General features: G+C 39.0%; 1 protein-coding gene across 5 annotated transcripts in view; it reads left to right on the top strand.

Annotated features, from left to right (window-relative positions):
* GHR (growth hormone receptor) overlaps window positions 1–16699 on the top strand; it is a 310378-nt gene extending 293679 nt beyond the window's left edge. For all 5 annotated transcript variants that reach the window (XM_027520486.1, XM_027520485.1, XM_027520487.1 and 2 more), the window contains 2 exons: window positions 2937–3006; window positions 13693–16699. In XM_027520486.1, the coding sequence (XP_027376287.1) occupies window positions 2937–3006; window positions 13693–14664 (1042 nt within the window). In that variant the 3' untranslated portion in view covers window positions 14665–16699. The remainder of the gene's footprint in view (window positions 1–2936; window positions 3007–13692) is intronic.
* The last annotated feature ends 553 nt before the right edge of the window (window positions 16700–17252 follow it).

Genomic DNA, 17252 nt, shown 5'->3' with positions numbered 1-17252 from the left:
AGATATACCAGCTAAATTTAGAAAAGGCAGAGGAACCAGAGATCAAATTGCCAACATCTGTTGGCTCATGGGGAAAGCAAGGGAATTCCAGAAAAACATTTACTTCTGCTTCATTGACTACGGTAAAGCCTTTGATTGTGTGGATCACAACAAACTGTAGAAAATTCCTAAAGAGATGGAAATACCAGACCACTTCACCTGTCTCGTGAGAAACTTGTATGCAATAGTTAGAACCGGACACAGAACAACAGACTGGCTCAAAATTGGGAGAGGAGTACGTCAAGGCTATATATTGTTACCCTGCTTATTAAACTTATTTGGAGAGTATCATGCTAAATGCTGGGCTGGACGAATCACAAACTGGAAGCAAGACTGCTGGGAGAAATATCAATAACCTCAGATATGCAGATGACATTACTCTAATGGCAGAAAGCAAAGAGGAACTAAAGAGTCTCTTGATGAGGGTGAAAAGAGAGTGAAAAAGTTGGTTTGAAACAACATTCAAAAAAAACTAAGATTATGGCATCCAGTCCCATCACTTTATGGCAAATAGAAGGGGAAAAAGTGGAAGTAGTGACAGATTTTATTTTCTTGGGCTCCAAAATCACTGCCGACAGTGACTACAGCCATGAAATTAAAAGATGCTGCTCCATGGAAGGAAAGCTATCACACATCTAGACAGCATATTAAAAAGCAGAGATAACACTTTGCCAACAAAGGTCCACATAGTCAAAAAAAGGTATGATTTTTCCGGTAGTCATGTACATATGTGAGAGTTGGACCATAAAGAAAGCTGAGTGCTGAAGAACTGATTCTTTTGAATTGTGATGCTGGGAGAGTCCCTTGGACAGCAAGGAGATCAAATCAGTCAATCCTAAAGGAAATCAGTCCTGACTAATTCATCAGAAGGACTGATGCTAAAGCTGAAATTCCAATACTTTGGCCACCTGATTCGAAGAACTGACTAATTGGAAAAGACCCTGATGCTGGGAAGGACTGAAGGCAAAAGGAGAAGGGGGCAGCTGAGAATGAGATGGTTAGATAGCAACACCAACTCAATGGACATGAGCTTAAGCAAACTCCAGAAGTTAATGGAGAATAGAGGAGCCTGCTGGTGTGCTGCAGTCCATGGGATTGCAAGAGTCAGACATGAGTTAGCAACTAAACAACAACAGAACCTGTGAATTATTTATTTAGAAATGCAGAACCAAGTTAACCCAGCAGCATGACAGAAAGCAAAGGGCATGGGTTTTGGAGTCAGCTGCTTTGAATATGAGTGCCAGCTGAACCAAGTATTAGTGTGTGATTTGAACATGTTCCTTAAATCTCGAAATCTTTCCATAGATAATATCTTCTTCCTCCCTGGTCGTGGTAAGCACCAAAGGAAATGTTTAGTGCAAGTGTTGGCAAAGTTGTTTTAAAAATAACCGAACAGTAAATCTTCGGCTTTCTGGGCTATGCAGTCTCTGTCACTACTACTCATTTCTGCCACTGTGTCATGAAGGCAGCTGTAGATAATATATAAACTATGTTACATAGATAATATGTAAACTGAACTTGACTCCATGTTCTAAAAGAACTTTCTTTACAAAAACAGAGGGCAGAACAGATTTGGCCCACAGACTGAAATTTGCCAACACAGTTTCGGTGTTTGGAGGCATTATTAGAGGCATTCAAAAGTGGTAGCAGTTATTAATAGCATGCTTTTTTTTTCCTATTATTTCTATTCATCAGTAACAATTTAACACTTGTCCCACTAAGTAAAACTAGTGAGTCTACTCAAACTCAACTTACAAAATGAAATTTGCCTTGGATTAGGTTAAAAAGTGATGGAAACATTCAGAGAATGGGTTCCCTATTGAGTGCTGTGCTTAGTTGCTCAGTTGTGTGCGACTCTTTTCAACCCCATGGACTGTAACCCACCAGGCTCCTCTGTCCATGGGGATTCTTCAGGCGAGAATACTGGAGTGGGTTGCCATGCTCTCCTCCAGGGGATCTTCTCAACCCAGGGATCAAACCAGGCTCTCCTGCACTGCTGGCAGATTCTTTACCAGCTGAGCTACCCAGGAAGCCCTCCCTATTGAGTAGACCAGACTATTTATTCACACTGAGTAGAATATCATCTGATATCCAAAAATCAGATTAGAATGGATAATCTCTATTCCAGAGCCACAGTGTTGATTTTAAAATGAAAACTCTATTCACACTATTAATGAAATAGACAAATGATTTACTCAGATTTATTCAGGCAATGTTTCTCTGTGCCAGAAATTTTCTAAGTGCTGGGAATACACTTAGGCACAAGATAGGCAGGATAGATATTGAAATAAATTATGGTCAAAAAGTAATGTAGATATTTGGAACAGAAAATTTAAGTGCATTATAGAATTGTGTATATAAACCTGTACTGATTAGAAATAGTTCATATTTAGTCTGTCCCAACTGAAATGAACCACGCAATGACATCCTGGTTAATGAGATTATCTTAAGTAATTTAATAATTCATGTGAGCATTGTGGTATGAACTTATCTCAGCCCACTCTTTTTTTAGGGTGCATATCTCTACATGGATTGGCTCTTTCTCCTCCCCTTCCCCAACGAATTATGTATTAAAATTACCTCCTTATAACTGACATGGAAATTGGCTTCAGATGGAATTAAATGTCTAACTCCCAATTCTGAAACTTTATAAAAGACATTAAGGAAAAGTTATAGGAAAACCACATTTTATTTAAATTCACTTCAGATGAGGGTTTTTTTCCATTCTTTAGTTTTGCCTCATCATTCACTGCTTAATGCTTTTCCTTCTCTTTCTCAGATTCACTTATTCCAAATATTCTGTTACTTTATATTAGTAATAATATTGTCAATATTTTATTTCTGTCTTTTGAAATGAGAATGAGTAACTTACATCAAAACAAAATTTTGTTTTCAAGGATTAAGATGCTGATTCTACCCCCAGTTCCAGTTCCAAAGATTAAAGGAATTGATCCAGATCTCCTCAAGGTAATTAATAAAATATCTAAGTTGTACATGACACTAATTAAATGTTACCTTAAGAACAGAGCCTTATGTTGAAACCTTTTGCAAGCTATATGTATCACATTAAATTTTTTGTATTCCTTCTGGGAAAAGTTTTTAAATAATACATCCCTTAAAATTATGAGGATGTCTTACGTATTTAAAAGCTCTTGACTTCTGAATCAAGATGACAGAGTAGTAGAACATGAAGCTCACCTCCTCCCACAAATTTATCAAAAATACATCTACATACGGATTGATCCTCAGAGAATATCTACTGAACACTGGCAGAAGACATCCAAACTCTGGAAAGGGCAAGAAAATCTCCATGTAACTGGGTAGGGCAAAAGAATAAAGAAAGAAACTGGAAAGGGACTCCACCCCAGGAAGTCCCTTCACTGGTGGGGAGATCAGCCAGGACAGAGGGGGAGCTTCAGAGCTTTAGAGAAGAACACAGGAACGGGTTTGTAGCAGCTAGCATGTAGAGAAACCTGAACAGATGGTCAGTGCCACTCCCCTGCACTCCCCAGCCAGAGACCCATGTCCACTGGTGCAGGCTGGGTGCTGAAGCTCAGGCTTTAGAGATTAGACCCAGGGAAAGGACTTGGGTTGGTTGTGTAAATACAGCCTGAAGGGGCTGCAGTTTGGTGTAACCGCACCTGAGGATGTACATGGTGGAAGCCTGGACCGTCTTAGAGGCCAGGCACCGTTGTTTGGGTGAGGGTCCCTGCATCTGCTCTCAGGTAACAGGCACCCCCCTCACCAGCTCCAAGAGCTATCACAAGCCACTACCCACCCCCTACACTTCAGGAGTGGTCATGAGCTGACACCACCTTCCTTGTAGACTCAAGGAGCACCTCACCACCTCTGCTCCCAACACTTGCTCCAGGGGCACACATGAGCCACCACAGATTACCTGAGGATTGGGCACCAGCTATCACACTTGCACACTCTCCTTATCAAGGGAATAAGGCCAGCAGATACTTAGGGAAAAAATGACAGGCATCCATAATAAAAACAAACTACTACAGTGGATTGCCATTTCCCTCTCCAGGGGATCTTCCCAACCCAGGGATCAAACCCATATCTCCTGCATTGGCAGGCATATTCTTTACCACTGAGACACAAGGGAAGCCTCTGACTGTGTGGATCACAATAAACTGGAAAATTCTGAAAGAGATGGGAATACCAGACCACCGGACCTGCCTCTTGAGAAATCTGTATGCAGGTCTGGAAGCAACAGTTAGAACTGGACATGGAACAACAGACTGGTTCCAAATTGGAAAAGGAGTACCTTAAGGCTGTATATTGTCACCCTGCTTATTTAACTTATATGCAGAATATATCATGAGAAATGCTGGGCTGGATGAAGCACAAGCTAGAATCAAGATTGCCAGGAGAAATATCAATAACCTCAGATATGCAGATGACACCACCCTTATGGCAGAAAGTGAAGAGGAACTAAAGAGCCTCTTGATGAAAGTCAAAGAGGAGAGTAAAAAAGTTGGTTAAAGCTCAACATTCAGAAAACTAAGATCATGGCATCGAGTCCCATCACTTCATGGGAAATAGATGGGGAAACAGTGGAAACAGTGAGAGACTTTATTTTCTTGGGCTCCAAAATCACTGCAGATGGTGACTGCAGCCATGAAATTAAAAGACGCTTGCTCCTTGGTAGAAAAGTTATGACCAGCCTAGACAGCATATTAAAAAGCAGAGACATCACTTTGCCAACAAAGGTCCATCTAGTCAAGGCTATGGTTTTTCCAGTAGTCATGTATCGATATGAGAGTTGGACTATAAAGAAAGCTGAGTGCTGAAGAATTGATGCTTTTGAACTGTGGTGTTGGAGAAGACTCTTGAGAGTCCCTTGGATTGCAAAGAGATCCAACCAGTCCATCCTAAAGGAGATCAGTCCTGAGTATTCATTGGAAGGATTGATGTTAAAGCTGAAACTCCAGTACTTTGGCCACCTGATGCAAAGAGTTCACTCATTTGAAGACACCCTGATGCTGGGAAAGATTGAAGGCAGGAGAAGAAGGGGACAACAGAGGATGAGATGGTTGGATGGCATCACTGACTCAATGGACATGAGTTTGAGTAAACTCCGGGAGTTGGTGATGGACAGGGAGGCCTGATGTGCTGCATTCCATGGGATCGCAAACAGTCAGACATGACTGAGAGACTGAACTGAACCAGTAAAGCCCACTAAAAATATTAAACCCACACAAACTACATAGGAAAAATGCCACATATAAATAGTCCTCTAAGACCATAGATCATTAATTCTTCTAAACTCACAGAATAAGAGAAATAAGTAAGATGAAGAAGCAGAGGAACAATTCCCTTTTAAACCGAGAGAATTCCCCTGAAAGAACAATGAAACAGACCTCTTCAGTCTAATAGACATCTACTTCAAAAAAGAAGATAATGCAAATACTGAAGGAATTAAGACAGGCTGTTGACAGAAATGCAGAGTACTGTAAAAAGAAATTAGAAACTATAAGGAAGAACAAAGAAATAGAAAACTCATTTGCCAAGATGAACACTAAACTAAAAGCAATGAATAGCAGGAGGAATAATGCAGAAAAATGAATATGTGACCTGAAAGAAAAAATAATGGAAATCAACCAATCAGGACAGCAGACAGAAAGTCAAATTGAAACAAAAAAAAAAATGAAAGCAATATAAGAGACCTATGGGATAATACAAATCTTGCCAAGTGAAAGTCGCTCAGTCATGTCCAACTCTTTGCGACCCTATGGACTAAATAGTCCATAGAATTCTTCCGGCCAGAATACTGGAGTGGGTAGACTTTCCCTTCTCCAGGGGATCTTCCCAACCCGAGGATCAAACCCAGATCTCCGACATTGCAGGCAAATTCTTTACTAGCTGAGCCACCAGGGAAGCCCAAGAACACTGGAGTCTTTCTTCCCTTGCCAATTTATGCATAATAGGGATTCCAGAAGGGGAAGAAAGAGAAAAGGGTATTGAAAATGTATTTGGAATGCTGAAAACTTCCCAAACCTAAAGAAAGAAACATCCAGGTATAGGAAGCACGGAGTCCCAAACAAGGTAAACCCAAACACACCAAGACATATTATGATAAATATAGCAAAAGTAAAATAGAGGATTCTAAAGGCATCAAAAAAAAAAAAAAAAGAGTTGATTACAAGGGAACCCCCATAAGGCTATCCACTGATTTCTATACAGAAGCACTGCAGGCCAGAAAGGAGTGGCAAGATATAGGTTCAGGATGGGGAACACATGTATACCTGTGGCAGATTCATTTTGATATTTGGCAAAACTAATACAATTATGTAAAGTTTAAAAATAAAATAAAATTTTAAAAAAAAATGTTAATCCCCAAGAAAAAAAAAAAAAAAAGTCCTGAAACGGAAAAAGCTGCAATCTAGGATGTTCTACCCAGCAAGATTATTATTTAGAATATGAGATGAATTCCTCAGACAAACAAAAACTAAAAGAATACAGCAATACTAAACCTGCCCTAAAGGACTTCCCTTCTATTGTTTTCCTCTATTTCTTTGCATTGATCACTGAGGAAGGCTTTCTTATCTCTCCTTGCTATTCTTTGGAACTCTGCATTCAAATGAATATATCTTTCCTTTTTTCCTTTACCTTTAGTTTCTCTTCTTTTCTCAGCTATTTGTAAGGCCTCCTCAGACAATCATTTCACCTTTTGCATTTACTTCTCTTAGGGATGTTCTTGATCATTCTCTTATGTACAATGTCACGAACCTCTGTCCATAGTTCTTCACGCACTCTATCAGATCTAATCCCTTGAATGTGTTTCTCACTTCCATCGTATAATCATAAGGGATTTAAGTCATATCTGAATGGTCTAGTGGTTTTCCCTACTTTCTTCAATTTAAGTCTGAATTTGGCAGTAAGGAGTTCATAATCTGAGCCTTCCTCAGTGATCAATACAAAGAAATAGAGGGAAACAATAGAATGGAAAAGACTAGAGATCTCTTCAAGAAAATCAGAGATACCAAGGGAACATTTCATCAAAGATGGGCTTGATAAAGGACAGAAACGGTATGGACCTAACAGAAGCAGAAGATATTAAGAAGAAATGGCAAGAATACACAAAACAACTATACAAAAAAGATCTTCACAACCCAGATAACCACGATGGTGTGATCACTCATTTAGAGCCAGACATCCTGGAATGAAAAGTCAAGTGGGCTTTAGGGAGCATCACTGTGAACAAAGCTAGTGGAGATGATGGAATTCCAGTCAAGCTATTTCAAATCCTAAAAGATGATGCTGTGAAAGTGCTGCACTCAATATGCCAGCAAATTTTGGGAAACTCAGCAGTGGCCACAGGACTAGAAAAGATCAGTTTTCATTCCAATCCCAAAAAAAGTCAAAGCTAAAGAATGTTCAAACTACCGCACAATTACACTCATCTCACATGCTAGTAAAGTAATGCTCAAAATTCTCCAAACCAGGCTTCAACAATACATGAACCAAAAACTTCCAGATGTTCAAGCTGAATTTAGAAAAGGCAGAGGAAACAGAGATCAAATTGGATCATCAAAAAAGCAAGAGTGTTCCAGAAAAACATCTACTTCTGCTTTATGGACTATGCCAAAGCCTTTGACTGTGTGGATCACGATAAACTCTAGAAAATTCTGAAAGAGATGGGAATACCAGACCACCTGACCTGCCTCCTGAGAAATCTGTATGCAGGTCAGGAAGCAACAGTTAGAACTGGACATGGAACAGCAGACTGGTTCCAAATCGAGAAAGGAGTACATCAGGGCTGTATATTGTCACGCTGTTTATTTAACGTATATGCAGAGTGCATCATGGGACATTCTGGGCTGAATGAAGCACAAGCTGGAATCAAGATTGCTGGGAAGAATATCAATAACCTCAGATATGCAGATGACACCACCCTTAAGGCAGAAAGTGAAGAACTAAATAGCCTCTTGATGAAGGTGAAAGAGGAGAGTGAAAAAGTTGGCTTAAAGCTCAACATTCCAAAAACTAAGATCATGGCATCTGGTCCCATCACTTCCTGGCAAATAGGTGGGGAAACAATGGAAACAGTGTCAGACTTTATTTTTTAGGGTCTCCAAAATCACTGCAGATGGTGACTGCAGCCATGAAATTAAAAGACGCTTGCTCCTTGGACGAAAAGCTATGACCAACCTAGACAGCATGTTTGCAGAGACATTACTTTGCCAACAAAAGCCCATCTACTCAAAGCTATGGTTTTTCCAATAGTCATGTATGGATGTCAGAGTTGGACTATGAAGAAAGCTGAGCGCCAAAAAATTGATGCTTTTGAACTGTGGTGTTGGAGAAGACTCTTGAGAGTCCCTTGGACTGCAAGGAGACTAAACCTGTCAATCCTAAAGAAATCATTCCTGAATATTCATTTTAAGGACTGATGCTGAAGCTGAAACTCCATTACTTTGGCCACCTGATGCGAAGAACTGACTCATTGGAAAAGACCCTGATGCTGGGAAAGATTGAAGGTGGGAGGAGAAGGGGACAACAGAGGATGGGATGATTGGATGGCATCACCAACTCAATGAACATCAGTTTGAGTAAACTCCAGGAGTTGGTGATGGTCAAGGAAGCCTGGCATGCCACAGTCCATGGGGTCACAAAGAGTTCAACACAACTGAGCAACTGAACTGAACTGAATGGACTTCCCTACCTAAAGGGCTTCCCTGGTGGCTCAGCTAGTAAAGAACCCACCAGTCAATGCAAGAGATGCAGGTTCAATCACTGGGATGGGTAGACACCTGGAGAAGGAAATGGCAAACCACTCCAGTATTCTTGCCTGGAAAATTCCATGGATAGAGGAGCCTAGCAGGCTATAGTCCATGGGATCACAAAGAGTCAGACATGACTGAGCGTACACACGTACAAAGGAAATATTGAAAGGCCTTCTCTAAAAGAAGTAAGAATATATAGAGAAGAGCAAATCACAGTTAGAAAGCAAATCACCTAAATAAGCCAGTATACAGATTTTTTTTTAAATGTCTGTGAAAGTGATGATAACCGAAATGAACAGAAAAAGGATGAACATGAAGATATAAGAGGACATCAAAATCCTAAAATGTGGGAGAAAAGAGTACAATAATGTAAAAGTTTTTAATCATTTCCTAGAACATGTTTGAGCCTGTGTGATTACTAGTCTAAGGCAGGTAGAATATAATATGGTATATACATACATGAAAAACAAGGTAACCACAAATTAAGAACAAACAACAGATTCACAAAAACCAAAAAGAACATAATACAAAAATAATTCAAACCACAAAAAAAGAAGGGGGAGGGGGTCAAGGAAGAAATTTAAAAATCAGTGGGAAAGCAGGACTTAAAATAGCAATAAATACATATCAATTAATAATTGCCTTAAATGTCAGTGGACGAGACGTCCCAATCAGAATACACAGAGTGGCAGACTATGTGAAAAAATGAGAGCCTACATTATGTTGCCTACAAGAGACCCAGTTTAGAGCAAAGGACACACAGATTGAAAGGTGATGGGAGAAGATTTCATGCAAATGGAAATGACAAAGTGGGAATCACAATATACATGTCAGACAAAACATACCTTAAAATAAAGGCCATAAAAAAGATAAAGAAGGACACTATATAAAGATAAAAGGATCAATACAAGAAAAGAACTTTATACTCATCAACATAGATGCAGTAATGTTGCAGCACTCAAATACATAAAACAGATCCTAACAGATATAAAGGGAGAAACCAACAGGAATACAGTAATAGTACGAGACCTTTAACACCCTACTCACATCAGTGGACAGATCTTCTAGACAGAAATCAAGGCAACAGGGATCATAAATGACATGATAGAACAGTTAGACCTAAATGATATTTTCAGGACATTATATCCATAAGAAACAGAATACACATTCTTTAAATGCACATGAAATATTCTCTAGGATTGACCACATGCTGCTGCTGCTGCTAAGTCGCTTCAGTCGTGTCCGACTCTATGCGACCCCATAGACCTACCAGGCTCCCCCGTCCCTGGGATTCTCCAGGCAAGAACACTGGAGTGGGTTGCCATTTCCCTCTCCAATGCATGAAAGTGAAGTCGCTCAGTTGTGTCCGACTCTTCACAACCCCATGGACTGCAGCCTACCAGGCTCCTCCGTCCATGGGATTTTCCAGGCAAGAGTACTGGAGTCGGGTGCCATCGCCTTCTCCAAGGATTGACCACATACTGGAGCACAAAAACAGGCCTCAACAAAGAATATAGAAATTATCTCAAGCATCTTTTCTCACCACAATGGCATGAAACTAAAAGTCAACCACAGAAAAAGAAATGAAATAAAAATGATCACAAAGCAATATGCTACTAAAAAACCAATGAGTCAATGATGAAAGTAAATTTAAAACTACCTTGAGAAAGATGACAATGAAAATACAACCATACAAAATCTTTGAGATGTAGCAAAATCAGTTCTTAGAGGGGAATTCATAGCTATACAGGCCTTCTTCATCAAAACAAGAAAAAAACCTAATCTACTACTTGAAGTAGCAAATGAACAAACAAAACATAAAATCAGCAAAAGGAAGGAAACAATCAAGATCAAAGAGGAAATAAATAAAATAGTGATTAAAAAATAGAAAAAAAATCAATAAAACCAAACGTTCATTCTTTGAAAAGGTAAACAAGATTGATAAACCTCTGGCCAGGCTCACCAAGAAGAGAGAGAACCCAAATAAACGAGAAATGAGAAAGGAGACATAAAAACTGATATCACAATAATAACAAAGACCACAGGGAATGCTATAAACAATTATACGCCAACAAATTTGACAACCTAGAATAAATGGACAAGTTTCTAGAAACATACCCACCAGATTTGAATCACAGCCCACCAAAATTGAATCAAGAAATAGATAATTAGAAAAGACCAATCACTAGAGGTAAAGTGGAATATGTAATTTTAAAAGTTCCTATAAAGAAAAGTCCAGGACCAGATGGCTTTACAGGTGAATTCTACCAAACATACAAAGAAGAAATAACACTGATCCTTCTCAAAAGCTTCCAAAAAACTAAAGAGGAGTTCCATTAGCTCCAAAGACATGCTATGAAACCACCCTAATACCAAAACCAGACCGACACCACCAAAAAGAAAATTACAGGCCCGTCTTTGAGGAATATAGATGCAAAAATTCTCAGCAAAATATTAGCAGACCACATCCAAAAGCAACAACAAAAAAAAGATCACATACTACAACCAAGAGTCAGTCCAAGTTCACAAGGATGCTCAACATACACAAGTCAATGTGATACATAAACAAAAGCCAAAATCACATGATCATCTCAAGAAAAAAGACCATCTGACAAAATTTCACATCCATTCACGATAAAACTCTTACCAAAGTGGGTATAAAGGGAACATATCACAACATAATAAAAGCCAAATGACAAACCCACACCCAATGTAATAGCCAATGGTGAAAAACTGAAAGCCTTCATGCTAAAATCTAGAACAGGACCAGGATGCCCACTCTCACCTCTTCTATTTAACATAGTATTGAAAGTCCTAGCCACAGAAATCAGACAAGAAAAAGGAAATTTATCCAAGTTGGAAGGGAAGAGGCCAACTGTTACATGCAGATGACTTAAATATAAGGCATTTTACCATCAGAGCTTCCCTGGTAGCTCAGACAGTAAAAAATCTGCCTGTAATACAGGAGACCTGGGTTCAATCCCTGGGTTGGGAGGATCCCCTGGAGAAGGGCATGGCAACCCCTTTCAGTATTCTTTCCTGAAGAATCCCCATGGACAGAGGAGCCTCCTAGGCTATACTCCATGGGGTCACAAAGAGTTGGACACGACTGAGCAACTAATACATACATACCATCAAGCTCCTAGAAGAGATCATAGGCAAAACATTCTCTGACATAAATCATATCAATGTATTCTTAGGTCAGTTTCCCAAGGCAATAGAAATAAAAGCAAAAATAAACAAATGGGACTTAATCAAACTTACAAGCTTTTGCACAGCAAAAGAAACCATAAAGGAAAAGAACTTACATAATGGGAGAAAGTATTTGCAAATAATGAGACCAACCAGGGCTTCATTTCCAAAATATGAAAACAGCTCATACAACTCAACAACAATAAAAACCCAATCAAAAACTGGGCAGAAGACCTAAACAGACATTTCTTCAAAGAAGAAATACAAATGGCCAATAGGCACATGAAAAGATGTTAAACACTGCTAATTATTAGAGAAGTACAAATCAGAACTACAACGAGGTACCACCTCACACCAGTCAGAATGGCCATCATTAAAAACTACAAATAACAGATGCTGGAGAGGATGTGAACAAAAGGGAACCCTCCTACACTGTTGGAATGTAAGTTGGTACAGCCAATATGGAAAATATTTATAATATGGAGATTCCTCAGAAAACTAAAGAATTACCATATGATTCAAGCTTTTTGTTGGCAGGAAAGCTATGACAAACCTAGACAGCATGATGGAAAGTGGAGACATTACTCTGCCAACAAAGGTCTGTATAGTCAAAGCTATGGTCTTCCCAGTGGTCACATACAGTTGTGACAGATGGACTGTAAAGAAGGCAGAGCACCAAAGAATTGATGCCTTCAAACTGTGGTGATGGAGAAGGCTCCTGAAAGTCCCCTGTACAGCAAGGAGATCAAACCGGTCAATCTTAAGGGAGATCAATCCTGAATACTCATTGGAAGGACTGATGCTGAAGCGACAGTATTTTGTTCATCTGATGAGACAGCCAACTCACCAAAAAAGTCCCTGATGCTGGGAAAGATTGAGGGCAGAAGGAGAAGAGAGCATCAGAGGATCAGATAGCTGAATGGCTTCACTGATGCAATGGACATGAACTTGGGCAAACTTTGGAAGATGGGGAGGGACAGGAAGGCCTGGCGTGCTGTGGTCCATGGGGTCACAAAGAGTCAGACATGACTGGTGACTGAATAACAGCAACAGTGATCCAACAGTCCCACTTCTAGACATATATCCAGACAAAACTCTAATCCGAGAAGATACATGCACCCCTGTGTTCACAGAATCACTATTCACAATAGCCAAGACTGGGAAACAACCTAAATGTCCATCAACAGATGAATGAATGAAGATGTGGTACATATATACAATGGAGTACTACTGAGCCATTTAAAAAAGAATGAAATAATGCTACTTGTAGCAACAAGGATGCAACTAAAGATTATCATACTAACTGAAGTAAATCATAAAGAGAAAGACATATAGCATATGTTACCACTTATATGTGGAATCTAAAATATGATACAAATGAATCTATGTACAAAACAAAAACAGACTCACAGACATAGAGAATAGACTCGTGATTGCCAAGGGGGAGAGGGTTGGAGGAGGGATGGTGTGATGTTGGGGTTAGCAGATATATGCTATTATATATGGAATGGATAAACAAGGTCCTTCTGTCTAGCACAGAGAACTATGTTTAGTATCCTATGATGAACCATAATGGAAAATAATTTTAAAAAAGAAAAGTTCTTCACTAATGTATTTGTTACATGGTTTGTTATATGATTTTGTTACTGATTAGACTCAATATTATTTGTTAAATCAATTGTTGTGAATTTATTTTCATAGATCTTCTTTTTCTGTTTTATAGGAAGGAAAATTAGAAGAGGTGAATACAATCTTAGCCATTCATGACAACTATAAACACGAATTCTACAATGATGACTCTTGGGTTGAATTTATTGAACTAGATATTGATGACCCTGATGAAAAGACTGAAGGGTCAGACACAGACAGACTTCTGAGCAATGACCATGAAAAATCACTCAATATCTTTGGGGCAAAGGATGACGACTCTGGGCGTACCAGCTGCTATGAACCTGACATTCTGGAGGCTGATTTCCATGTCAGTGACATGTGCGATGGTACCTCAGAGGTTGCTCAGCCACAAAGGTTAAAAGGGGAAGCAGATATCTCATGCCTTGATCAGAAGAATCAAAATAATTCACCTTCTAATGATGCTGCCCCTGCTAGCCAGCAGCCCAGTGTTATCCTAGTAGAGGAAAACAAACCAAGACCACTTCTCATTGGTGGAACTGAGTCAACTCATCAAGCTGTCCATACACAGCTCAGCAATCCAAGTTCATTGGCAAACATTGATTTTTATGCCCAGGTAAGCGACATTACACCAGCAGGAAATGTGGTCCTTTCCCCAGGCCAAAAGAATAAGACTGGGAACCCCCAGTGTGACACGCACCCAGAAGTGGTCACACCCTGCCAAGCTAACTTCATCGTGGACACCGCTTACTTCTGCGAGGTAGACGCCAAAAAGTACATTGCCCTGGCCCCTCACGTCGAGGCTGAATCACACGTAGAGCCAGGCTTTAACCAGGAAGACATTTACATCACCACAGAAAGCCTTACCACTACAGCTGGGAGGTCGGGGACAGCAGAACATGTTCCAAGTTCTGAGATACCTGTCCCAGATTATACCTCCATTCATATAGTACAGTCTCCACAGGGCCTCGTACTCAATGCGACTGCCCTGCCCTTGCCTGACAAAGAGTTTCTCTCATCATGTGGCTATGTGAGCACAGACCAACTGAACAAAATCATGCCATAGCTTTTCTTTGATTTCCCATGAGCTACCCATTGAATGGCACAGGGTTGGCTGGGGCATGAATGCTTAAACCAAAACAATGTTTAAACTTTTTTTGGGAGGGGGGTGAGTTGAGGGTGGGGAATATGAATTCTAAATGCCTTTTCCTGAAATGTTGAAACATTATATTAAAAAAAGAAGAAGAATCCTTAATCAGATAAATATTCCTGTTGTGAATTGTAAATACTTTAAAGAACTGTCTCAAAGACTGTTGTCTTGTTATTGTGGGTGTTAATTTTGTGCTACTAAGCATTGAATGGCTATGTTTTTTAATGTATAGTTAATCATGCTTTTTGAAAAAGCGAAAAATCAGGTGGCTTTTGCAGTTCAGGAAGATTGAATGCAAATTATAGCACAGGATAATTTTTTTTTATAATTGGGAACTAAAATTATAGGTAAGAAGAAATAGTTTGGATATGTAAAACATTTATTTTGGCATAAAATGGATAAAGATATTTTTAATAATTTACACTTTAAGCATGGCTATTTTATATTACACTGTACACGGTGTACTGTAGTTCATGCCAACCCATCTAAAGAATGTAATAACTGCAGTCTAAAGCTGGTTTAATGCTTTGGTCAATGCACCTGAAGAAAAACTAGTTTTTTACAAGGCCCTTTTTATACCTCCTAAAACTCTTTAAGTGATTCTGAAATGATTGTAGTTACCTGCATTATTGGAAAGTGCTCATCTTATCTGAATTTGTAAACAAATATTTGTTAATTTAGAAAACTTTTAAATGTTTGCACAAGTCAACTTACCATGAACCAAAAAAAACAAAACACACACACAGAAGAATAACAACAAAAAAAACCTTTTCTTACCCAAGTTTTGGTTCATGTCAGAGGGCTACATACTAAGAGAAGTAGAAATTACAGCTTGTTCCTATTGACCAGGATGCTTAATCACTGCAGTGCCCTGGAAAAAAGTGTCTTAGCGCATGCATATCATAAGAGTCAAGCCTTAGAACCTCCACCGCAGTGTCTCGTATTTCATATTTATCTAAGGAAGGAATAGGAACAAGAAGCATTTTGTAAGTTGAAGCTGGTCAAAGTGAAGTTAACCAGATCATGGAATAAAAGTTCAAGAAGTAGGTTTTTCTTTCATAGCCTATAGCCAGACACATGCTCATTGTTAGTGATAATGAGAAACAAACCAAAAAAAAAACCAAGATTTTAAATCCCGAAAGATAACTCAAAAATTTATTTAAACCCATAGCAGAAACTTTCTTCCTCACCACATCTTTTATAGGATTTATTTAAAGCAGTGAAATGAGTTTCATCGTTTTTTACCTCCTCTCTGAGTGAATTGGCCTTAAAGCTGGTAGTTAGAAGAAAATGAGGTCTGAGTAATTTATAAATTATTGCTCAATCCCTGAATAAATTAAACATCATTCACAGGAGCATTGGGATTGCTCCGCAAAAGGTTTGTCAAAAAGAGAAGACTCATCTCACTCATGAATGCTTCTCACTTTAAGTATTTTTTTAAAGTTAATAAAACTTTAAAGTTAGCTTTAACTTAAAAAGCATATTTGCCATTTAGCTCAGACCTTTTTAGAAAATAAGCTTAATGGTTGGTAATTTTAAATTCCTTCTTTCTTGCAGGAAGGACAGTGAAAAACTAAAATTGGGTGTTTAAAGTTCAATATGTTACTTGTAATAAATGTTCAATAGGTTTTCTGCTATCTTGCTGCTATGGTTTTCTCTAAGAGCTATATAATTTAGTTTCATAGACAATTTCATCTATGTAGAACCTAATTCAACTTAAAACTGTGTGTTTGGGGAAACTATCTTACCATTTCACAGTAGGCTGACAACATTTCTATAGCCAAAAATAGCTAAATACCTCAATCGGTCTCCGAATGTCATTTTGGTACTTTGCTGGCCACACAAGCCATTATTCACTAGTATGACTAGTTGTGTCCTGCAGTTTATATTTAACTTTCTTTATGTCTGTGGATTTTTTTCCTTCAAAGTTTAATAAATTTATTTTCTTGGATTTGTGATGGTATCCTTCTGTTATCAAACACCACAGAAAAACATCCTCAATCAGACTGCATACTCTTGAGTTCTTCTCCTTGTAAGGAGAACTTAGCACAGTAGCTTAAACACAGTAGCAATGTGTGTGATTTTTGATCTGGGCTGAAATACAGAAGCAGAGGAAACAGCTCCTTATTTCTTCTTCTTCTTTTTTTTTTTTATTAAGGAAACAAGAGCCCAGCACAAAAATACCCTGCTGGATTTCCTGGACTCTTAGAGCCATATTTTGGATGTGTCAAAGCATACATGACACATGCGGGAGTGTTTGTTTGTGAGAAGGGGGAGAGTTTAAGCCTGTTGCCTAGAAGGGAAAAACAGCTCTCCCTCTACCATTCACACATTAGAAGAAGTCAGTTTGTCAGACAAGCCCCTTGTCATAATGGGAGACTGATAAGAAGTCAAGACTGGGAGGGAAGCTAGTCAGGCAGGTTGTGTAGGACCCTGAGAACAGGAAACCCATGAGGCAGAGATTCTTCCACAGAAGGTTCCAGCTCCTAGAGAGATGAAATTGT

This window comes from Bos indicus x Bos taurus, chromosome 20 (genome assembly GCF_003369695.1).
Source record: "Bos indicus x Bos taurus breed Angus x Brahman F1 hybrid chromosome 20, Bos_hybrid_MaternalHap_v2.0, whole genome shotgun sequence".
NCBI classification, from domain to species: domain Eukaryota; kingdom Metazoa; phylum Chordata; class Mammalia; order Artiodactyla; family Bovidae; genus Bos; species Bos indicus x Bos taurus.
Note: the sequence above shows the minus strand (reverse complement) of the source record. Positions and strands in the feature narration are given on the sequence as shown.